This window comes from Benincasa hispida, chromosome 5 (genome assembly GCF_009727055.1).
Source record: "Benincasa hispida cultivar B227 chromosome 5, ASM972705v1, whole genome shotgun sequence".
In the NCBI taxonomy this organism is placed as follows: domain Eukaryota; kingdom Viridiplantae; phylum Streptophyta; class Magnoliopsida; order Cucurbitales; family Cucurbitaceae; genus Benincasa; species Benincasa hispida.
Window position 1 is genome coordinate 38,217,395 of NC_052353.1, and position 20,213 is coordinate 38,237,607.

General features: G+C 32.9%; 1 protein-coding gene across 2 annotated transcripts; it reads right to left on the reverse strand.

The window, feature by feature from the left end:
• Positions 1-3,794: 3,794 nt before the first annotated feature.
• Positions 3,795-10,085, reverse strand: LOC120078363 (LAG1 longevity assurance homolog 2). Of its 2 annotated transcripts, XR_005481995.1 has the most exons (7): positions 9,707-10,085; positions 7,757-7,965; positions 7,184-7,339; positions 5,682-5,867; positions 5,416-5,594; positions 4,985-5,062; positions 3,795-4,569 (listed from the first exon to the last, which is right to left on the reverse strand). XR_005481995.1 is itself a non-coding variant. In XM_039032627.1 (6 exons), the coding sequence occupies exons 1-6, from the start codon at positions 9,821-9,823 to the stop codon at positions 5,043-5,045; spliced, it is 867 nt and encodes a 288-aa protein (XP_038888555.1). In that variant the 5' UTR covers positions 9,824-10,085; the 3' UTR covers positions 3,795-5,042. The 2 variants fall into 2 exon arrangements, 1 of the variants encoding a protein (XP_038888555.1); XM_039032627.1 differs by having other exon boundaries at positions 3,795-5,062.
• Positions 10,086-20,213: the final 10,128 nt, after the last annotated feature.

A 20,213-nucleotide genomic window follows, 5' to 3' on the forward strand; every position in this document is an offset into this window, starting at 1 on the left:
CATTTCAATTATCCGACAAAAAAAGATAAAAGATATTTAATGAAAAGAAAGAAGAGTTTGTCATATGACAAACAACAGTTAGACAATTGAATAAGTTAAAAAAATGGGTATAACTCCAAATGCATCCAAGTTAAATAATAATAATAACCCATTTGAATGAGATGGGCTTCACAAACGTCATATGCAAGAGCAGCAGCATAGTAATGATGCTAGTGACAACCTAGACAACTGAGGAGTGGAGGTGGTGGTGGTATTTCTTAGTGCCTTTTTGATTTGATCTTTTGTTGGGGATGAAAATTGGCTCACACATAGATACTGAATAATAGAAAAAAAATGGGGAAAAAAAAACCCCAAAAAACCAAGGGGGTTTAAAATTGGTTTTTCTTAATAAGGAAGTGTGTAAATAGGCTTCTTCATGTGGGTGCTTCCTCCTTGCTCAAAATAGAATTATTGGTGAAAAATAGGCATCATCAAAAGGAAACACCGCAAGCCAAAAAGCTACTAAATTCAACAGTTACCAATTCTATCACACATCCAAATGATTGTCTTGTCAATGATTTGATTGGATTTGGTATCTAACCCACTAATTTCACTTTACAACCTTATGACACATTTCATATAAGAGTGTATGGAGCACCAACTCGTTGCTAGAGTGATTTATCATATCCTTTTGATGTCTGTGACTTTAAATATAATAGTGATGTTTACAACTATTTATAACCTACAATCAAGTATAGTAAATACTATTTCAAAATTTTTTTTGTTATAACATTTACTACTTTTTACTCACTCTCACTTTCCAACCACACTAAAATAGTTTGCACCTCAAATATCGATTATTATGACCCAGACTAAGATAGTTTACCCCCCAAATACATATTATTATAACTCACAAATTATAATAATCACTAACTATATTAAGTAATTCAATATCCCAAACCCTCCTTATAACTATCAACACTGAATAATCTGCCGCCATTACATGTCCAAGTTCAGATTTTACTTTGACATCTTTCATCAGTTCCCTTTTTCTTAATTAAGAATTCTTTGCTGATCAGTGAAGCAACTAAGTTGTCTTTTTCTTGCTAAATATGTCTGCCCATTTAATATTCTTAACCTAATATACGCTTCACATTAGACAACAAGAAGAAATGACTTGCTTGATAGATAATCTAAAATCATAAAGCTAAAAATAAAAGTCTCGTTTGGTAATCATTTTATTTTTATTTTTGTTTTTAAAAATTAAGTTTATAGATACTACCTTCACATCTAAATTTCTTTATTTGTTATCTACTTTACGCCAATAGTTTAAAAAACCAAGCGAAAGTAGCTTTCAAAAAGTTGTTTTTGTTTTTAAAATTTGACTAAGAATTCAACCATTGCACTTAATAAAGATGCAAATCATTGTAAGAAATATGGATGAAATAGACTTAATTTTAAAATACCAAAACCAAAAACTAAATGGTTACCAAACAGAGTCAAAATAATCCGATCGAAATTTAATCCATTGTTCAAAATGTGTTTGATATGATATATATATATAAAACATAAAATTAGTTATAACTTATAGTTACCCACTAAATACTAGATTGAAGTATAACTATTATTAATTAATTTATGAATGCATTTTACATTACCAACATTTTTTTTCTATAATTATTATTTTATAATATCATATAATTCATAATTATACAAATTTAATACATAAAATACTATCTTAACACTTTTAATCATGGAATCCAAAAAAAATTTAAAGATGTATATGAGATAAACACATAATCACCAAATGTAAAAATTTTAAACACAATCTAAATGGTCTACCAAACAACCACACTGCACTATTGTTTTAGCTAAACTATTCTCTTTCTCAAGACATATAATGGTAGACTCTGTGTAAGTACAGTGGGAGAAGCATTAAAAAGCCACTTGTTCAATTGCCCTTTGGCCCTTGACAGAATGACCTCTCAAAGCGACAAGTTACCACTTCCCTGTAACAGTAAAGGAATCCATAAGAGAATCCTCTCTCTCAACTAAAACTCACGTACGATCTCATATTTCCATCCACAAGAAGACCCACTTAGTCGAACTAAACTAATGTTTACTTCAGAGAATAAGATTTCATTCAAGCAATCTCATTCACCTTTTGATACCGTCAGTTTAATCAGTGTCCTAACTCTACAATACTACCCCAATCCATTTCTATCTAACAAGTTCTCGATGGATAATGACCATGCAGCCGGTTTATACTTGACAGATCACAGACAGCACTTGTAGAGTTTAAAAGAGGCTGCATAAAAAGGTAAAGTTTTACAGCACTTGTGGGTTTGTGTTGGTTAAATTTTGATGATTAAGCTTGCTGAGTTGGAAAACTAATTTAATAAAATTTATTTATTATTTCTTCTTCCCCATCTTTTCTCTCTATCCCATCATTTGCTATTGTAGTCGACGCACCCTAGTTATCCCTGTAACTTTCGTTCCTCTAAAACAAATCTCAGGTCCATTTTTGTACTTTTGGTCTCTATAAAATAAATCCCATGATTCTCCTTCCCTTCTCTTTCATCAAATATAATCTACAAAACCAAATGCATTTTAATGGAAGTCCTCAACCTTAACAAAGATTCGAATGTGCTTACATTTGTACCCTCATCAAACATCAAACATTTGAAAACCACAAATCGAGTTCGAGGAAGGTCCATACTAGTTGACCCTATAAAGAAAAGTTTTTGAATATGGCCGAAGCCAGCAGGGAAATTGTCACTACGCTCAAATATCACCGAGTCACCACGAATATATGGAAAAAGAAGAAATAACAAATAAGCAACATAATTGTGGCTTAGGGTTTCGGTTTTTCAATCAGCAAGTCTAATCAACAATATGGCCTCTCATATGGGAGTTTTGTTGTTCCATTTCATGAAAGGTGGGTATAACGGAATTGGGGATTAGGGGTTCAGTTTTGTTGCTTTTCTTGGACTTCCATCTCAGAATTCATCTAGACAAGACACAAGATTCTGTAAAGATCATCAAACACCAGCTCTGTTATGGAAATTTGGAGAATCAATCTCTTAAATTGTCTGAACTTGAGAATTTCAAAGAGAAGTATCATTGAATGGTTTTGTTTTGGGGAATGAGAGATTTAAAATCCCTTCTTCAGCTTCGAATTTTTCAAAGGAATTGGAAGTGAAGGTTGAAAGTTAATGTATGGGGAGAGAGGGTGAGAAAGCCGTGTAAGAAAAAATAATTTGTACATACTCTGGTTTTGGTGCTGTTGCTGTTTTGAATCTTAAGAAAATGTAAAGAAAATTGAGAAATTTTTGTTTTGTTAGGAGGTAAGTAAATATTATTTAATTAATTAATTTTCCAAATCAGCAAGCCTAATGGCAAAATTTAATTGATACATCATATTTCAAAAAAGTCCATGGATTATTTAGAACTATTTTTCAAACCGCAAAGATTAAAGTGTATCTTTTAAAATTTTAAAAATCAAATACACATCCACTACAAGCTTCTAGGACAAAAAATACATTTTCCCCTAATAGATATCAAATTTTTTTTCCTCCAAAATGAGAAAGAAGAGTGGTGCTATATATTAAGCATTGATGGCTATGTTTATTTTATTTCTAATTTCATTCTTTGTAGTTTTATTGTCCATATTTGTTGGAGGATACCTGTTGAATACATGTTAGACTTATTCGTCACAACACAACAAAAGCGATTAGTTAGATAAAATAGAATAAGGCTTAAAATGTTAGATTAAAATAAGGTATATTGTAATGTCACTTATTTATCATACCATATCAAATAAATCAAGAAACGTGTTAATTTAACCAACACACTTAAGCAGAGCTCAACCCAATGGTTAAAAGTTCAAATCCACTTAACCAATAACTAAATGACTCAAAACTGCAGAATAGCAATATTAGTTTTTGGGTTTAAATATTAATTTGGTCTTTGAACTTTTTGTCTTTTGTTCATTTTGATCCATTTACTTTTAAAATGTTCATTTTGATCCCTATACTTTCAATTTTGGTTCTTTTTTGTCCCTCTACTTTCAAAATATTCATTTTAGTTATTGTACTTTCAACTTTATTTATTTTGGTCCATGAACTTTTATAAAGTGACCATTTTAATCCCTTGAAAATGAAAATGAAGGGACCAAAATGGCCAATTTTTACATTATAAAGACCAAAATGAACCAAAGTTAAAAGTACAAGATAAAAATGTATATGTTTAAAGTATAACAACCAAAATGAACAAAAATTGAAAGTATAGAGACCAAAATGAACATTTTCAAATTATAAGGACCAAAATAACCAAAATCATAAATAGAACCAAAATAGTTTTCAAACCCAGATCTTAAATAACCTAAACAAAATCAAAATCTGCCAGCTCAAACAAGGCAACAAGTTTTTACAAAAGAAAAAGAAAGTCCAAACTGACTAATAATAACAGTTTGCCTTAAAGAACAAGTAATTTACTGGGTAGTAGGAGTTTCTCGTTTGAAGATTGTCCCCAACAAATTTGCAGTACACAAACAAGATGTTCATTATGAAGGCACCTTCTTTCAAATCACTGTTCAGAAGAATATGTTATATTCAATGGAAATTCTGGCCTAATATGAATTGCTTATTGCAAAACCTCAAAAATCTCCTAAGAAGAAACCAAAGAAGCAAAAAGGTGCTACATAATGCAACAGACTCTCTGTTTTCATTTCTGAATCTCTCACGTTTTTCTTTGCCCCTCGACTCTCCTAAACTCCCACCCTCCAATCCACCCCCCAGAAGAGGAAGGTCCTAACAAAGGAGAATCTTGGAAAATAAGTATGGATGCGTCATTCTCCTATTTATAAACCAAATATATGAAGTGATACGCTCAATGGACATACATCTGTATCCCTAATCACTAAAAATGGAAGCGAAGTGAGAAAATTAAAGTAACTTCTTTAACCCGCTGAACCAATGTAGATAAGAAATACAAAAGTAATTACCCCACAGCTATATAATCACTATTGAGACCAAAAAGTACTCTTTCAACACATCTTTCATCTAATCCTCATCCTCAGAATCTGTAAAGAAAATACATGAGAGAAACATTTCAATATTAGTTAAAATCGTAGTAGGCCTTTATCTTGTTCTATCAATATATCTTTCTTGATGTAAAACTACATATACATGCACTTCTTTTTGCCATAAATTTTTAGATCCCTTTTTAAGGTTTCCATCCAACTGCCTTTTAGTTAGGTTAATAATAATACAAATCATGCTGAAACTCTTTCCATGAAAAATGAAATTAGATGAATAACTTTAAGAAATTATCCTACATTAATCTAAGATTCTCAGACAGTAGTTGGAGGAATTCCCCTTTTCTTATTCGATTAATGAGAACATTGAAGTGCATCAGTAAAGTTATGTTACGTACCAGATCTTATATCCTCTCCAACTTTTCCCCTATTTTTCAGCTGTCTACTGATCATAGAGCATATGAGTAACCACCAGTATATGTGGAACACAAGCAACATCAACAACATCGTGTTGAAAACATAGTATATTAATCTGGAATTCACATCTGATAACTTCAAGTACTCACAGAGATCATAGCTGAAAAGTATCCATCACAACATCAGATACGCAAAAGAGCTATTAAGCCTAATCTTCAAAGATAAATCAGACACTAGGAGCACAAACCTTGTTGCTTTTATAACCCAGAAGGGGAAGAATATTAGCCGCAATATGAGCCATGAAATGGCAAAAAATCCAAAGAAAACACTTGCTCCAAGTTCTTTCTCAGAATATTTAAAAACCTTAGCAGCTTCCATGAAGACATCACTTGCATCATGTAGCGCAAGAATAACCGATCCAATCTGGAAAAATCTGCAAAATTGTGTACAAATTCTGATTTAAAATGTTATCAATTATTATAATCGGTCTACATTTCCATCATAAGAAATACAGAGAAACAATGAATAGTCGATCAATTTTTGGCTAAACACACCCAGAAATAGCCACACACACACACACACAAAAAAAGGGGGTTCCAGAAGAGGCTTTAAAACAAAATTTTGACCCCTGATTACACAACATAATCAAGGTAAAACGAAAAAGGAAAAGCAACTCTAGAGCCCCAAAATTGAGGCTATAAGAGGTTTGATCACAAAAAACATCTGAAGACTTTTGTTTGACATGAGCAAGTCTTAGCATTTCTTTCAATCCAAATAGAGTTCTAAAAAAATAATAATAAATACCACCATCGTAGTTGATATCTATATGCTCGTTGTTAAAGGATTATTAACTACCAGATCAGGTCTACCGTCAAAATCCAGAAAAAGGAACAAACATGCTTCTATCAAAATTTGAGTGGAAATGTGAAAAGCCCTTTTAGTTTTGTCTTAGTCTTTAAAGAAAAACAAAGAAACTTTATAAGATCCAAACAATCTTTTTCAAAAATAGATGACATTTAAACTTGAATATCTCCTTGTTCTCGTAGCGTGCTCTAATTTTATATTTAAGGTGATGCACGGCAAGAATGTCATCTTGCAAATTATCAAAAAGTACATTGCAACCTTTCAAAATAACAGTATATGAACTCAACGCATAATTAGGATGAGCAAGTCAGCCATAACAATGCGGGTTTTTAATCAAATAAACTTCAATTCAGAAGGTTTCCGTCACTTCGTAAAAAGATACTAGAATGATAAATGTCAAAGTGAAACTACGAGATAAAGTACTATTTACAACCAAATATATATATATATATATATATATACACTTAATTGACTCCACAGAAAATTAAAGACATTGCTTCTACAAATACTCAAAACAACAGATTAGTATCATGTTATTGAAGATTAATTTGAGAGATAGAGAAAGTGAATAGGCCACAAAATAGCATTAGTTCAAATGCAATAGCCTCCAACAAGAATAGCTTTGAATCTTTGATCTATTCTATATCAAACATTACGAGATCTTGAGACTGGTCGCCACCTTTCTCCCAAGGAAAAAGAGAAAAAGAAAAAGAAAAAGAAAAGAAGCAGCAGCCCAGCAACAATATGACAAGGCCCATAAAATCATAAGTGGGGAACAGATTCTGGCATGGTTTTCCCAATCTGTGAAATGGCCACCAACATATTTCTAGTTATTAGTAAATACTACTAGCTATTTGAACTTGTAGAAAACAACTTTAAGAATACCTTGTAATATATGAATATCCAATCAAGACGACAGTAATTACATGATGAGACATCATGACGGAGAAATCCTTTCTCCGAGTCTCCCATATAAGAAGTGCAGCGATGCTATATAAGTAGAACCCACATTGGCACATATAGAGCAATTTTAGAGGAAGTCTGCAAAAAGAAGTGTAGGGGATCAGTTCATATACAACTAAAAATCTTTAATTCATTTGGATGTATTCCTCAAAAGTAATAATCCACTTTTCTATCCAAAAAAAAAGAGTATTAATGGACTAAAGTTAGAAGTAAAAACTTCAACTTCTTAGTATTAAAGTTGCCATAATAAGGAAGATGAAGAATGGAGCAAAGAGCCCAAATGCACTAATGCAGGAAAAGAATTCTTCAAAAAATATTGAGGAAAAGTATTCTTCAAAAAATATTGAGGAAAAGTAATCTAGGTGGAAGAAGACGCCGACTCACTTCAAGCATTTCTATCAACATTACCAATACATACAGCAAGTTAGATCTACTAGTTGACAAAAAGATGAAGTTCCTCAATTAAATTAACATCAAAGAATGTAAACCACTCACTGCAACTCTTGATTTGGCCAGCCTTTGAAGTATTGATTTGAATCTCTAAACCATGGTTCATTGTATGCAATTTTTAGAATGCATATTTCAACTGTGCCATAGTATGCTAGTTTCCACATTGATTCTGAACATTTTACGACCTTTGATTGGGTAGCTTCATCAAGTTTGAGTGGAGCAGCTCCTTTGCTCAACAGCCAAATGGCCAACCTCTGAAAACATAACAAGTAGAAATGTAGAATAACATCATCACTTCCCCTTTCTTAATAAGTAACAGAGAAATCTTATTGACAATGCTAAAGAACCAATTAGAAAAAGGGTGATAAGGAATCAACCCACAAAGTTCAGAGAATTACAAAAAGGTTCCTCTAATTGGCAGAAACTGAAAAAAAACCTACAGTTACAAAATGCTTTGGCAAAAGACCTCTGGAGAGAAGCTCTACGGCATGGAACAGTTTTCCCAATCACATTTTTACTTTCAACGGAAGAAATGTCAAGTAAATAACAATGTGAATTTTTTTATAGATAGGAATAACAATGTGAATTTCAAAAGTCAACCAAATATGTTAGCACTTCTAAGGGAGCATTTGGGCCAAGGAGCGAAGTTGTTTAGTCAAACTCATGGGCCCATAGTGCAAGGAGTTAAAAAATTGCAGAACTGATGTTAATAACTTGTGGGGCCTGCAGTGGGTTTAAAACTCCTTAGGCCAAACAAGGAGTGGAGTTAATAACTTCACTCCACCTCACCCACCCAATTCCTCCCCCCCCCCCCCCCCCCCAAACACCCCTACCAAATGGCAACTAGAATGCTTCATTAGCCTTATCACAGTTATAATCTATGTGTTCTTCTTATCACTTGAGTGCATCCATTTGGAGATAATAAAGCATGGGCTTTGTATTCTCTCAGTGGAAGAACAAACAGTCAAGGACAAGATGCTGTCAGTGGCTCATCGCAATCATCAACTTGGGAACAAGAGAGTGGGACCTGCATTTTGGTAACTTTACAGGTCAGCCTAGTTTAACCTCTTCCCCATCAAATGCATTCATCTTTTCCCATGAGTTGAGCAGTGAGAATAATGCAAAAGGTGGGAGAATCATCACTGTTCACACTACCTAGAGCTTGACCTCTACCATTTTTCTTTAACCATAGTTATAATCTTTACAAGGAGGCTACCATGGATATGAATAATTTATCTCGTGTTTCCATTTTGAACCAACACTTGGGTAGAATGTATTTCTGATGAGAAGTGGCATGACAGGAAATTCCATTCAACTCCACTTTTTGTAGAGGATTAGGACGATCTTTTGAGGACAAGTGTAAGAGGTGGGAGGAGGTTTAGAGGCTAACCACTTCAACGATTACCTTTAGCTACTTTTCTGATGCCTAGATTTCTGTTCATCCATTGCCCTAAATAAAAGCCAGTAAAAAATCTTCTATCGCAATAATTTTTGCTGTCTGGAATTGAATTTCGTCTTAAATTTGGCTAGCAGGACAAAGATAAAATTTCCAAAATTCCATCAAGGATAACCAACTAAACTTCTGAGACATCATTGAAAATAATTGAGACAACAAATCCTGATACATATTATTTACAACCCCGAGTATTTAAGGCACCAGATGGCTCTATAATAAGACGACTAAACTAAGTAAACGTTGAACACACCACCAATTAAGTTCAGTAGAGAACTAGTATTTCAAATTCGAGTACAATTACAGCGTTCTTAATGTCTCACTTAGAAGCAAGTAGCACAACCTAAGACATTTCAAAACATTTTCCATCACATCTTCAATTCTTATACATTTCCACCATCGCACAAAACAATTCATCAAACCTAAATATAAATAAATTGCTACATAATGATCGGAATCCATATCAATAAAAAAACAAACAAACAAAATTGCAGTAAAAAGAAAGAGTAAAAAAAAAAAAGAGAAAAATTATGAAAACTCACACGAAAAATGAATCTGTCGAGTAAGAACCTCGCGGCGAAGAAGGCAAAGGCGAAGTGGACAGCGATGAGGAAATGAAAAGAGTCTGGAGGGGTAGTGTGGCTCCATATCGAGTCCATTGAAGGTAAAATTTAAAGGAGAAGCATGAAAAAGGGAAAAATGGTGAAAGAAGGTTAGAATGAAGGAAGGGAAATCAATGAAGAAAAAGGTTGTTGGTGGTAAGAGATCTAAGTTTGCCCTAAAATTTGCAGAGAAGTGAGAGTGAAAAGGTAGAGAAATTTGAGAAAGAAGGGGTGGAGGAATTGAAGGAAGAGAATAAGCAGGAAGTGGAGGTTGAGATCTCGTTGTGCTTTCTTTTTTCTTTTTCTTTTTTTCCTCCGTTCGTTTCTTTTATATATATAAAATTATATTATATTATATATTAATTTTCCTCGGAATGATATTCCATTAGGATTAGGGATGAGCTTGAGCTCATTTTCTCAGCGGCTAGAGACAGCTCGGCTAGGCTCGAGTCGACTTGGGCGCGAAGTTGAGTTTCTGTTGGAGGAATAAAGCGGCTTGGCGGCTTTTGTAACTCGAGCAACATGACGTGATAATTGTAATATATGTGTAATAGGGATATGTTGTAGATTGTGATAATTAGTTAATGAATTTTTTATGGTAGTTTAATTTGATTATAATTAACTCTTTTTAATCATATTTTTATAAAGTGTAAGATAACATTTAGATGTATATTGTAATGTATGTGTAAATGTTGACGTAGAGCATAAATTTAAAATAGAAATAGAAAAATAATTACAAAATAATTTTAAATATTGGTAATTAATCACAAATTTACAGAGTTTTTGATTGAAAATAAAGTTGGAATTTGAAAGATATTGGAAATTAGAAAAAGGATAGCAAATTAAAAAAGTTGAATATCAGAAAAGGATAGAAAAAATGACATAGAGAGAAAACAATGCAACATGTCGATATTATTCTAGAGATATATGGACAATATTTTGGCGGTATATCAATGATAAATCGACTGAGTCATTATTTTGTTGAGTTGCTAGAAATATATCATAAAGTGATAAATCATGGGTTTTCGAGAAAAATGATGTTACCCCGATATTTCCATCAATTACTTGATTTTATGGATGTTTTGCTTTGATTGGAAATGACATTGGTGTGTGAAACTATACAACTGATATATAATCAAGACCATAAAATGGAAAAAAAAAAAAAAAAAAAAAAAACTAGGCAAATGGAGCTAATTCTTTTTTTAAAAAAAAAAAAAAAAACTTGAAACTTACTCGAAATTTCACCTAACAAAATTTTGTTTCAAGATTTCGATCGAAATTTTATACCATGAAATCAAGATGTCCATTATATTACAAAATAATCTATGAGAGATGGAAAAAAAAACCCATAAAATGTCACAGATGTAATATATGTTGGAGTTGATACCCTAAATCTTATGGGTCATGTAGTTTATAATTGTATTGTATAAACAGTTTATTTATTTAATAAAATCTGAGGTATTTTAGTAGTATTAACCCATAAAACTAATAAACAAACATCCAAGATTATCTTTTGTAACTTAAACATGTATGTGGAGACATACAGGTGGATCATGTTTAAGTTATAACTTAAATAATCTATAGTAGAAGGATAAGGTTGGGTACTTTATCCTGATGACACTATGAATATGGTTCGCTTTATAGATATTACAATTGTTGTAAACTTCTACAAATGATCTGATCCTAATCATTCATGTAGAGACATGTGAGCACCAGTGTTCTATACAAAAGGGTTTATCTAAGACCTGACAACGAAATGAATAGTCTCATTATATAACACCGTTAATAGTAGAGACTTACATTTCAACAAGACGACTATAGGTAACATGACCTAAATCATGAGTGAGTTGTGAACTCTTATGAAGACGATCATTTGATTTGCATGGATGAAAGTGGCCAGTTCGCTGACTCAATATGCCTACCCTTTTGAGGATTCATCTGATTGGGGAGTTAGGAACACAGCTACATAAGACGGAATTCATCCATTCCCTAATGTTAGGGTAAGTAAATAAATTGCTCCCTTGAGGGCATCGGGGACTTAAACAATGTGGTGTCACATCTTCTCTTGGTCCAAGAGAGGTTTGGTTATAGTTGGACTATGACTTATTGTTCACTAGATAGATTAGTGGTACTTAAGGACTTAGATGTAGCTATAGGGGCAAAATGGTAATTTTGGTCCAACTGTACTTACGAGTAATTTGTATAGGGTCATCGCACTATTGACTGATTATATCCAATGGATATAAAAATATATCTGTAGTGCGAAGAGTGCGATTGTCGGTCTTTAATAGAGTGACTGACAGTTAATGAAAGTTGGGTAATTTAATTAAAGGAGTTTAATTAATTATCTAAGTACCATTGAAGCTTCAATCTATAGGTGCATAAGGTCCCCTCTGTAGCTTAACAGTGATTATTGATAATTAATTTTGGATTAATTTGAATTGTTCAAACTAATTGAGGGATTAATTATATATGATATAATTAATTTAAATTAACTATATGTGATAATTAATAAAATGTATTTGATGCATTATAATATAAAATTTTATTTTAGAGGAAATAAATATTTCAATTTCATTCAAATATTATATATATGAATTTGATTCATATAAAAACTATAGATTAAAATTTAATATCAATTTGATTTATATTAAATGCTATAGGTTTTATGAGAGATTAATAACCTTATACTATATTTGATATAACATTGATATATAATATAAATTATAATTTTTATTTTTTAAAAAAATAAAAGTGAGAGGGAGTTACGTAACTCTGTTCCCTATGTGGGCAGTTGCAGAAAAATAGTCTTCCTCTCCTAAAAGTGCAGAAGGCCCATTTTCAGAATCTACCTAGTTTTCTTAGGAAAAAAAAAAAAAAAAGCAAAAGATCATCCTTTCAAAATCTTTTGCCCCCTCCCAGAAGTTTATCAGAGAAACCTATAACTCTCTCTGTAGTTCTCAACCTCTAAGGAGAATGCAGCATATTCTTTTGTGTTGTTGTTCACCGTTTCTCTTGGGTGTTGCTGTGTGTTTGGAATTTGCGTTCCAAGGAGATTGAAATGTTTGTGACCAATTGGAAGAAAATATGTGAAGAATTGTGACTTCAAGGATTAGTAAATCTAAACTCTATTTTCTCTTATTTGTATTTTTTTAACATGTTGTAATTTGTATACAAGGCATAAAAAGTTTAAATTTTTATTACTTCTACGTAAATTTAAAATTTGGGACCTATCCAATCCCTTCAATATAGTATAAATAATAAACATATTTTTACCTCTAAATTTTAAATTTCATCCTATTGAAAACCTAGACTTAGTTAAATGTTATCATTTCTATATTTTATTCAATTTTTGTTAATTGGGCTACTTATATTCACAAAAAGTGACGTAGAAATCTTCATAAACCTAGTAACCTCATTGAAATCAAAATCTGCATAAATTGAAGTTTGATTAATGCAAAAAATTAACAAATTTTCAAAACTTATTAATTTAATAAGGAAAAAAATAGCTTTAATGTTGCTCTTCTTTGAAATCTTGTCATTTTTATGTCATACGTATATTTCATGTGTCATTGAAGAAAACATATGAAAATACCTTTCTTAAACGACTTTTCACATAAGACTCAAGTAAAAATTCTACTTAAAAGAAAAACAAAACTAGGTTAAGGATTAAACACCTATCTAAATTTAAAGTGCTATTTGATATGGTTAAATGTTAGGTAAAAATTGATATACCCAACCTGACAAGTTTAGGGATAAAATCTGATTTTGATCGAGTTCTTTAGGTAAAAAGACTAATTAAAACTTGTTAACAAGAAGTAGATAGTATTATTAAATTATCATTCTATCGACATATTTAGATATATAGACTATTTGTAGATGCCACTTGAAAAGAAATAGATTTTGTTGATGGGTGAGTCAAATTATTGTACTCCTACTCATCAATTATGTTTCATGTGTAGTTAATGTTCGAGTACATACACATTCAATGAGGTATTTTTTACACTTCATCTGCATTATTACTACTCCCATTTATCATAAGTCAGGCTCGCTGCATTGAAAAATGATATGCTTTCGGAAATTAAAGAAATATTTATGAAGCCAAATTCATAGTGTGATTAATAAAGTATATATATTGCCCTTTTGTTTTTTTTTTTTTTCTCTTTCTTTTTTTGATAAGATGTAGAATCGAAAGAATCGAATCTCTAACTTCGAAGTAAATAATACAATTATTATGTTAATTGAGTTATGCTCATTCTTCGAAGTAAAGAATCGAATCTCTCCGCTACACCATTCTGCTGAGGTGTACCCGACGCTGAGAGTTAGAAAACGATTCCATGTTCTACCAAATAGTCCTGGAATACCGAGTCCAAAAACTCTCCACCTCGATCCGATCGAAATGTTTTAATCCATCTATCTAATGCATTTTCAACTTCAGCCTTGAACTCTTTGAACTTTTCAAAGGATTCAGACTTCCGTTGCATAAGATAAACATACCCGTACCTGAAGTAATCATCAGTAAAACTGATAAAATACTCATAGCCACCTCGGGCTCGCACATTCATAGGACCACAAAGGCGAATGTACTAACTCAAGAGGCTCCTTGGCTCTATAACCTTTTCCAGTAAAAGGTCGTTTAGTCATCTTACCCTCAAGGCAAGATTCGCACACTGGTAATGAATTTTTTTCTAACTCACTTAAAAGTCCATTCTTCACCAATCTCACAATCCTATTGAGATTGATGTGCCCTAAACGAAGATGCCAAAGTTGGGCATTTTCTTTTGGAGAAATTCGTTGACGTTTTGATTGAGTTACGACAGTTCTGAAAAATTCAGTATTATAGAGGGAATTAATGGCCAATGGCCTTAGCACATATAAATTCAATTCCAAATTTGTTGTGCAAATAAAAACACCATCTTTATGAATAAACGCTTTATCCACATTAAACGAGATAGTATATTTACATTACAATAAACACTTTACAGAAATGAGGTTCCTCTTTAGTTCAGAAATAATATATATATCATTTAAAACAAGAAACCTATTCTGTAAAGCTAACTGAAGTCCTCCCACTGCCACAGTTGAGACGATGTGCCCGATGCCTACTCGCATCGCCATCTCACCAGCCTTTAGCTGTCACCAAGATCTAATCCCCTGAAAAGAAGAACAAACATGGTTAGTGGCGCCTGAATTAATTATCCAGGTAGAATCATCATTCTCCACTAAACATGTTTCAAGCACAAGTAAATCATATTTAGCTTTATCGGCCTTGGCTGGTTTCTTCTCTTTCAGATATCGAGGACAGTTCCTTTTCTAGTGTCCATCTTGGTTGCAGTGGAAACATGTTCCTTTAGCAACCTATGGACGTCTACTTGGGGTGACAAGCAGTGGGTTAGCAGGTGCCTTCCCTTTTCCCTTACCACCCTTCTTCTTCTTCCCCTTTGTAGAGTTAGAATTAGAAGGTATAGACTTCGTTCCTGAGGTCGAACCTCTTTGGAACGTCCTGGAGGATGAAGCAATATTTGAAGGATCTCTTACCGAAGAGTTCCATGTGCGCGTTCGGACCGCTTCGATCTCACCGTGATCGAAATACAACAATATACATTCAATATACAGTTATGCAAACAGACACTAATTATCAGCATGCTATGAACAACAGAATAACAAGGGAAAGAGTACCATATCAGTTAAAGACATTCTTCAAACTTCAGCACTCACAGTAGCGAAAAACCTCCACGCGATCTACCAACGCCCAGAGGAAGCGTGATTGCAGCAACACGAACAATCGCGAACACGAACGTCGTAGGGACGACACCACCAGTAAAGAGCTTCGGGTATTCTCGGAGTGAGAACCCAAAGCGTGGTCTTTGGTGAATTTGGTAGAGAAAGGAGAAAACATGAATCGTGTTGGTGATAAGCAAGTGGAAGGGAAAAAACACTATCGCATAGCAAAATACTTATCGTTTAGGAGAAGCTACACGATCGTGTAGATTTTCCTGAACGATCGTTTAGGAAATAGTATACGATCGTTTAGCAAAATCGGCACACTATACGACCGTTTAGAGAAGCTATACGATCGTGTAGGAACAAGTCTGCGATCGTTTAGGCGCGAGGTGGACGATCGTTTAGGCGTGAGACGACTATCGTATAGGCTCTCGATTCTTTAAGTGATTGTTTACTTATCACCACCGCACGCTCTCTTTTTCTCTTCGGGCGTTTGACGAACGGGCGATTCAAAAAATGAAACAATTTCATTTTTATTTCATCGATTACAATAACTGACTCTTTCCCACTAACCCACATCCAAACGCGATTTTTGGCTTAATTATCATATAATTAATCAATTAATTAATAATAAATATAATCATATTATATTTTTATCCTATAGTTTGATATCACATATCTACTATAGTATTTTCTCCTCTACTTGATATAAATCATATTTCTATCTAATTTCCTCCAAAATAATGTATCTCATACATTGAGCCAATTGTATCATATATAATTAACCAGTCCAATTATATCATATATAATCGAACTTCCTCTTGTCAATTTGAACATTCCAAATTAACCCAAATACTGGTTCTCGACTTTATCCAAGCTACCCAGGGGACCCAATGGACCTGTGGCTCGAAGCTCCAACGGTCCGTGAATAGCTTACTAAACTCTTTAGTCACGAGATCCACCATCCGTTAACTGTCAGGCATTCCATTAAAGATCAATAATTGAACTCTTCTTACCATAGATATATTTCTGTGTCCATCGGATATAAGCAATCATGAGTATGATAACCCTTTACAGATGCTTGTAAGTACAATTGGGCCAAATTCCCGTTATGCCTCTATAGTTACATCTCACTTCTTAAGTACCATTGATTCCTCTAATGAACAATACAACATAGTCCAACTATATGTGAACAACTCTCGGGCCAAGAGAAGGTGTGATGCACCACATCGTTCAAGTTCTGGAATCAGCCCTTAAAGGAGCTATCTATCTACTTACCCTTGTCTCGGGGAAGGAGTGAATTCCATCTTGTGTAGCTGAGTTCTCAGCTCCCAAATTCGAAAAATCTCCAAAATGGTAGGTTTGAATCAGCGACCTGACCACTTGCACCCATACAAATCAAAGGACCGCTCTCAATGGCAGGAGTTCCCAACTCACTCACGATTGAGGTCATGTTACCTATGGTCATCCTAGTGAAGTGAAGTCTCTGTCATGAACGGTGTTATATAACGAGACGTTAACACTTCGTGGTCAGGTCTTATATAAACTCTTTGTATAGGACGCCCCGCTCGCATGTCCCTAACACGAATGATCAAGATCAGACCATCTGTGACAAGTCACAACACTTGTGACCATTCCACAAAATGGGCCGTATCCATAGTGTTACCAGGATAAGGTTTCCCTCCTGTATCCATATACTACAGACCATTTTGATTTTCACTCAAGACATGATCCACTTGTATGTCACCACATATATGTTTGAGTCACATACAAATAATTAGGGATTTTATGTTTTTTGGTTTGTGATAAAGCAAATAAAATAAGCAACTGGGCAAAAATACAAGATGTGAAATAAATATCATATATTAACAACACAAGCGTTTGTACAAACTATTTACAAACTACAGGACACGAGACTTTAGGGCATCAACTCCAACAGTTTTGAGGTTTGGAATTTTCTCCTTTAGCAAACAAACTTAAGAATCTTTCTTCTCAACTTTTAGTTCAAATTCTTTAGATCTAAGAGAATTCAACACAATATCAAGTGTCAAAGCATCTCTACCATACTTAATTTCATATCTAACCTCTTTATATTTATCAGGAAGCAAGTTTAGATAGTTTACTGCTTGATTTTCACCATCAAATTTTTCTCCTGTATTATTGAGATCTAAACAAATTTTCTCAAATTTATCAATGTTTTCCTCAAGAGTTTTAGGCTGATGTATCTTAAATCGGAACAACTTTTCTTTAAAATAAATCTTATTCGTAAGTGATTTAGACATGTAAGACTCATTAAGTTTCACCCACAAATTAGACACATTTTCAATGCTACTAACACGTCTCAAAACATTATCAGTTAGATGCAAAATAATAGAACTATAAGCTATTTCATGCATTTTAGATTTCTCAGCATCAATCATGATAGTAGGAAACTTACTTGGAACTTCAAGAGCCTTAGTTACCTTTTGTTGAACTAACAACGCCTTCATTTTCTTTTTCCAGAGGCCAAAGTCTCCTTTTCCATCAAATTTGTCTAACTCGAATTTAGCAGGCATTTACAACCAGATTCCTCCTTTTACAGCTCTGATACCAATTGTAGAACAAATTAGTAATCAACAGATAAACTTAAATCTCTCTATATAGAGATATTACATTAGGTATACACAAAACCCTAATGGGCCAAATAACTAATACCATAAGGAATTAACCCATGGTAAAATAACCCACAGTAAATTAACCCCAATTATGAGAAATAAGCCTAATGGAAAAAATGAGAAGCATAATTCCAACATTGATTGTTTGATTGATTTGACAAAATCTAAAATTTTCTATACTTTTTCCAAATGGGTGGGTTCTTTGGCACCATAGAAGTATGGAGTTTGTATATATTCACTCAGCTTCACAAGCAAGTGTCTCCATTTTAGGCTATAACTTGGAAGAGGGTTTTTTCTTTTTCTTTTTCCTTTTTCTTTTTGTGTGTGCGCTTTGATGATAAGTGTGCATAATTGAGGAATGGTGATTGATTTTGAATAAGGTTTTGGTGGAAAAAAAGGAGTAAAGAGATGAGTTTTTTTTTTTTTTTTTTTCTCTTGTTTGCTATCATCTTTCTCTCCTCTATTTGATTCAATTGTGGTTTTAGCTGAGGAAGTGGACTAGTGACAACTATTTCAATTTGTTTGTGGTAACAAGTTCAATCCTGTTTTTTTTTTTTTTTTTTTTAATATTAAAACATCAAGGATATAAATTAGGTGTGTTCGTAGGTTGGATTGAATGACATTTTAGACCCAACCTAATTGTTCGGATTGTAAATTTTTTCAACCCAAATAACCTTCATTAAAAAATGAACTCAACCCAACCATGAAATATTTGGGTTTGGTTGGTTAGGTTACTCAAGTCATTTATTTAATTTTTTTTTTTATAAAAGTAAGTAAAATGTTAATATGTAAAAATTCGATTTAACTATTTTCATATATGAATTAAGATTAACAAATCGATTTCAATTTATACAATGTATAATCTTTTTTTAAAATGCAAAAAACTAATTTTTAAGAGTCGTTGAAAAATAAATTATCCAAAAAACTGATAAAATTAAAAAAACTAAAAAATATATATATGTATACCTAATTGTACATGAGCAAAAAAAATTACATTTTAAAATTAATAATAAATTCGGGCTGGTTCGAGTTATTTTAGGTGACCCATGAACCAAACCAACCCATAAAATTTCCATTTATTTGAACATAACCCAATCCAAAAGAATTCATAATCCAACCTAAACCGAACAGATTAGGTTGGGTTGATAGTTTTTTCGAGTGATCGGATTTTTTGAACATCCCTAATATGAATAATCAAATATAAACTCAACTAGAGATTTATTCCACTTTTGGATAATTGAATGAGTAATTTTAGCACTTAAAAAGTTGATTGAGGGAGTGATTTTGTTCTCATTTTGCTTCAATTTGATCCGTCAAAAGTCTCGAATGAATAAATCGATTTGTTGATTAATCATTCGACAAACGATCTTATTATTTTTTTTGTAATTTTAACATTACACTCTGGATGCCACAAATTCATTCAAAAAATATCAAATTAATGAGGGTTGTTGAAATTGATGAATTGAAAAGTAAGGGGTGATGGGCGGACAAGAGTGAGACTCTATTTGTGGTCCTATCGAGTCGGGCGGCTGTCAAGCAAAGGTCGGGACAAGTGGCCGGTAGCCGGTGGCCTTTCTCTGCGGGAGGATTTGGCGACCACTGCCACTGCCACAGGAAAGTATGGCTTGCAAATCAGCTCATAGAGGCACCACTTTTTGCTGTGCTTTGAATCTAGTCGCCTCATTTGAATGATATGAAAAATGAAAATACATTCATTTTACTATTGCTTCCATCTAGGAGATAATGAAGGGAGGAGCTACTTTCAATAAGTTAAAATTTTTAATGTCTAAGAAATATCTTGAATGTTAATTTAACATGCTAAGTTTAGTTTTTAAATTTTTAGATTTATTTTGGTTATTCAATTTTAAAAATATTTAAAAATTAATTGATATATTAGATATGGATATTGATTTCTTAATTAACAAAGAGATTTAATTAAGTCTGTTTAAGAGAGATGGTTATTATTCATATATTCTTGACTTATGGAATAATTGCATGTTCGGTCTTAGATTATTTAGACCTAGTTTGACAACCGTTTCATGTTTTATTATTATTATTTTTTTTTTTGA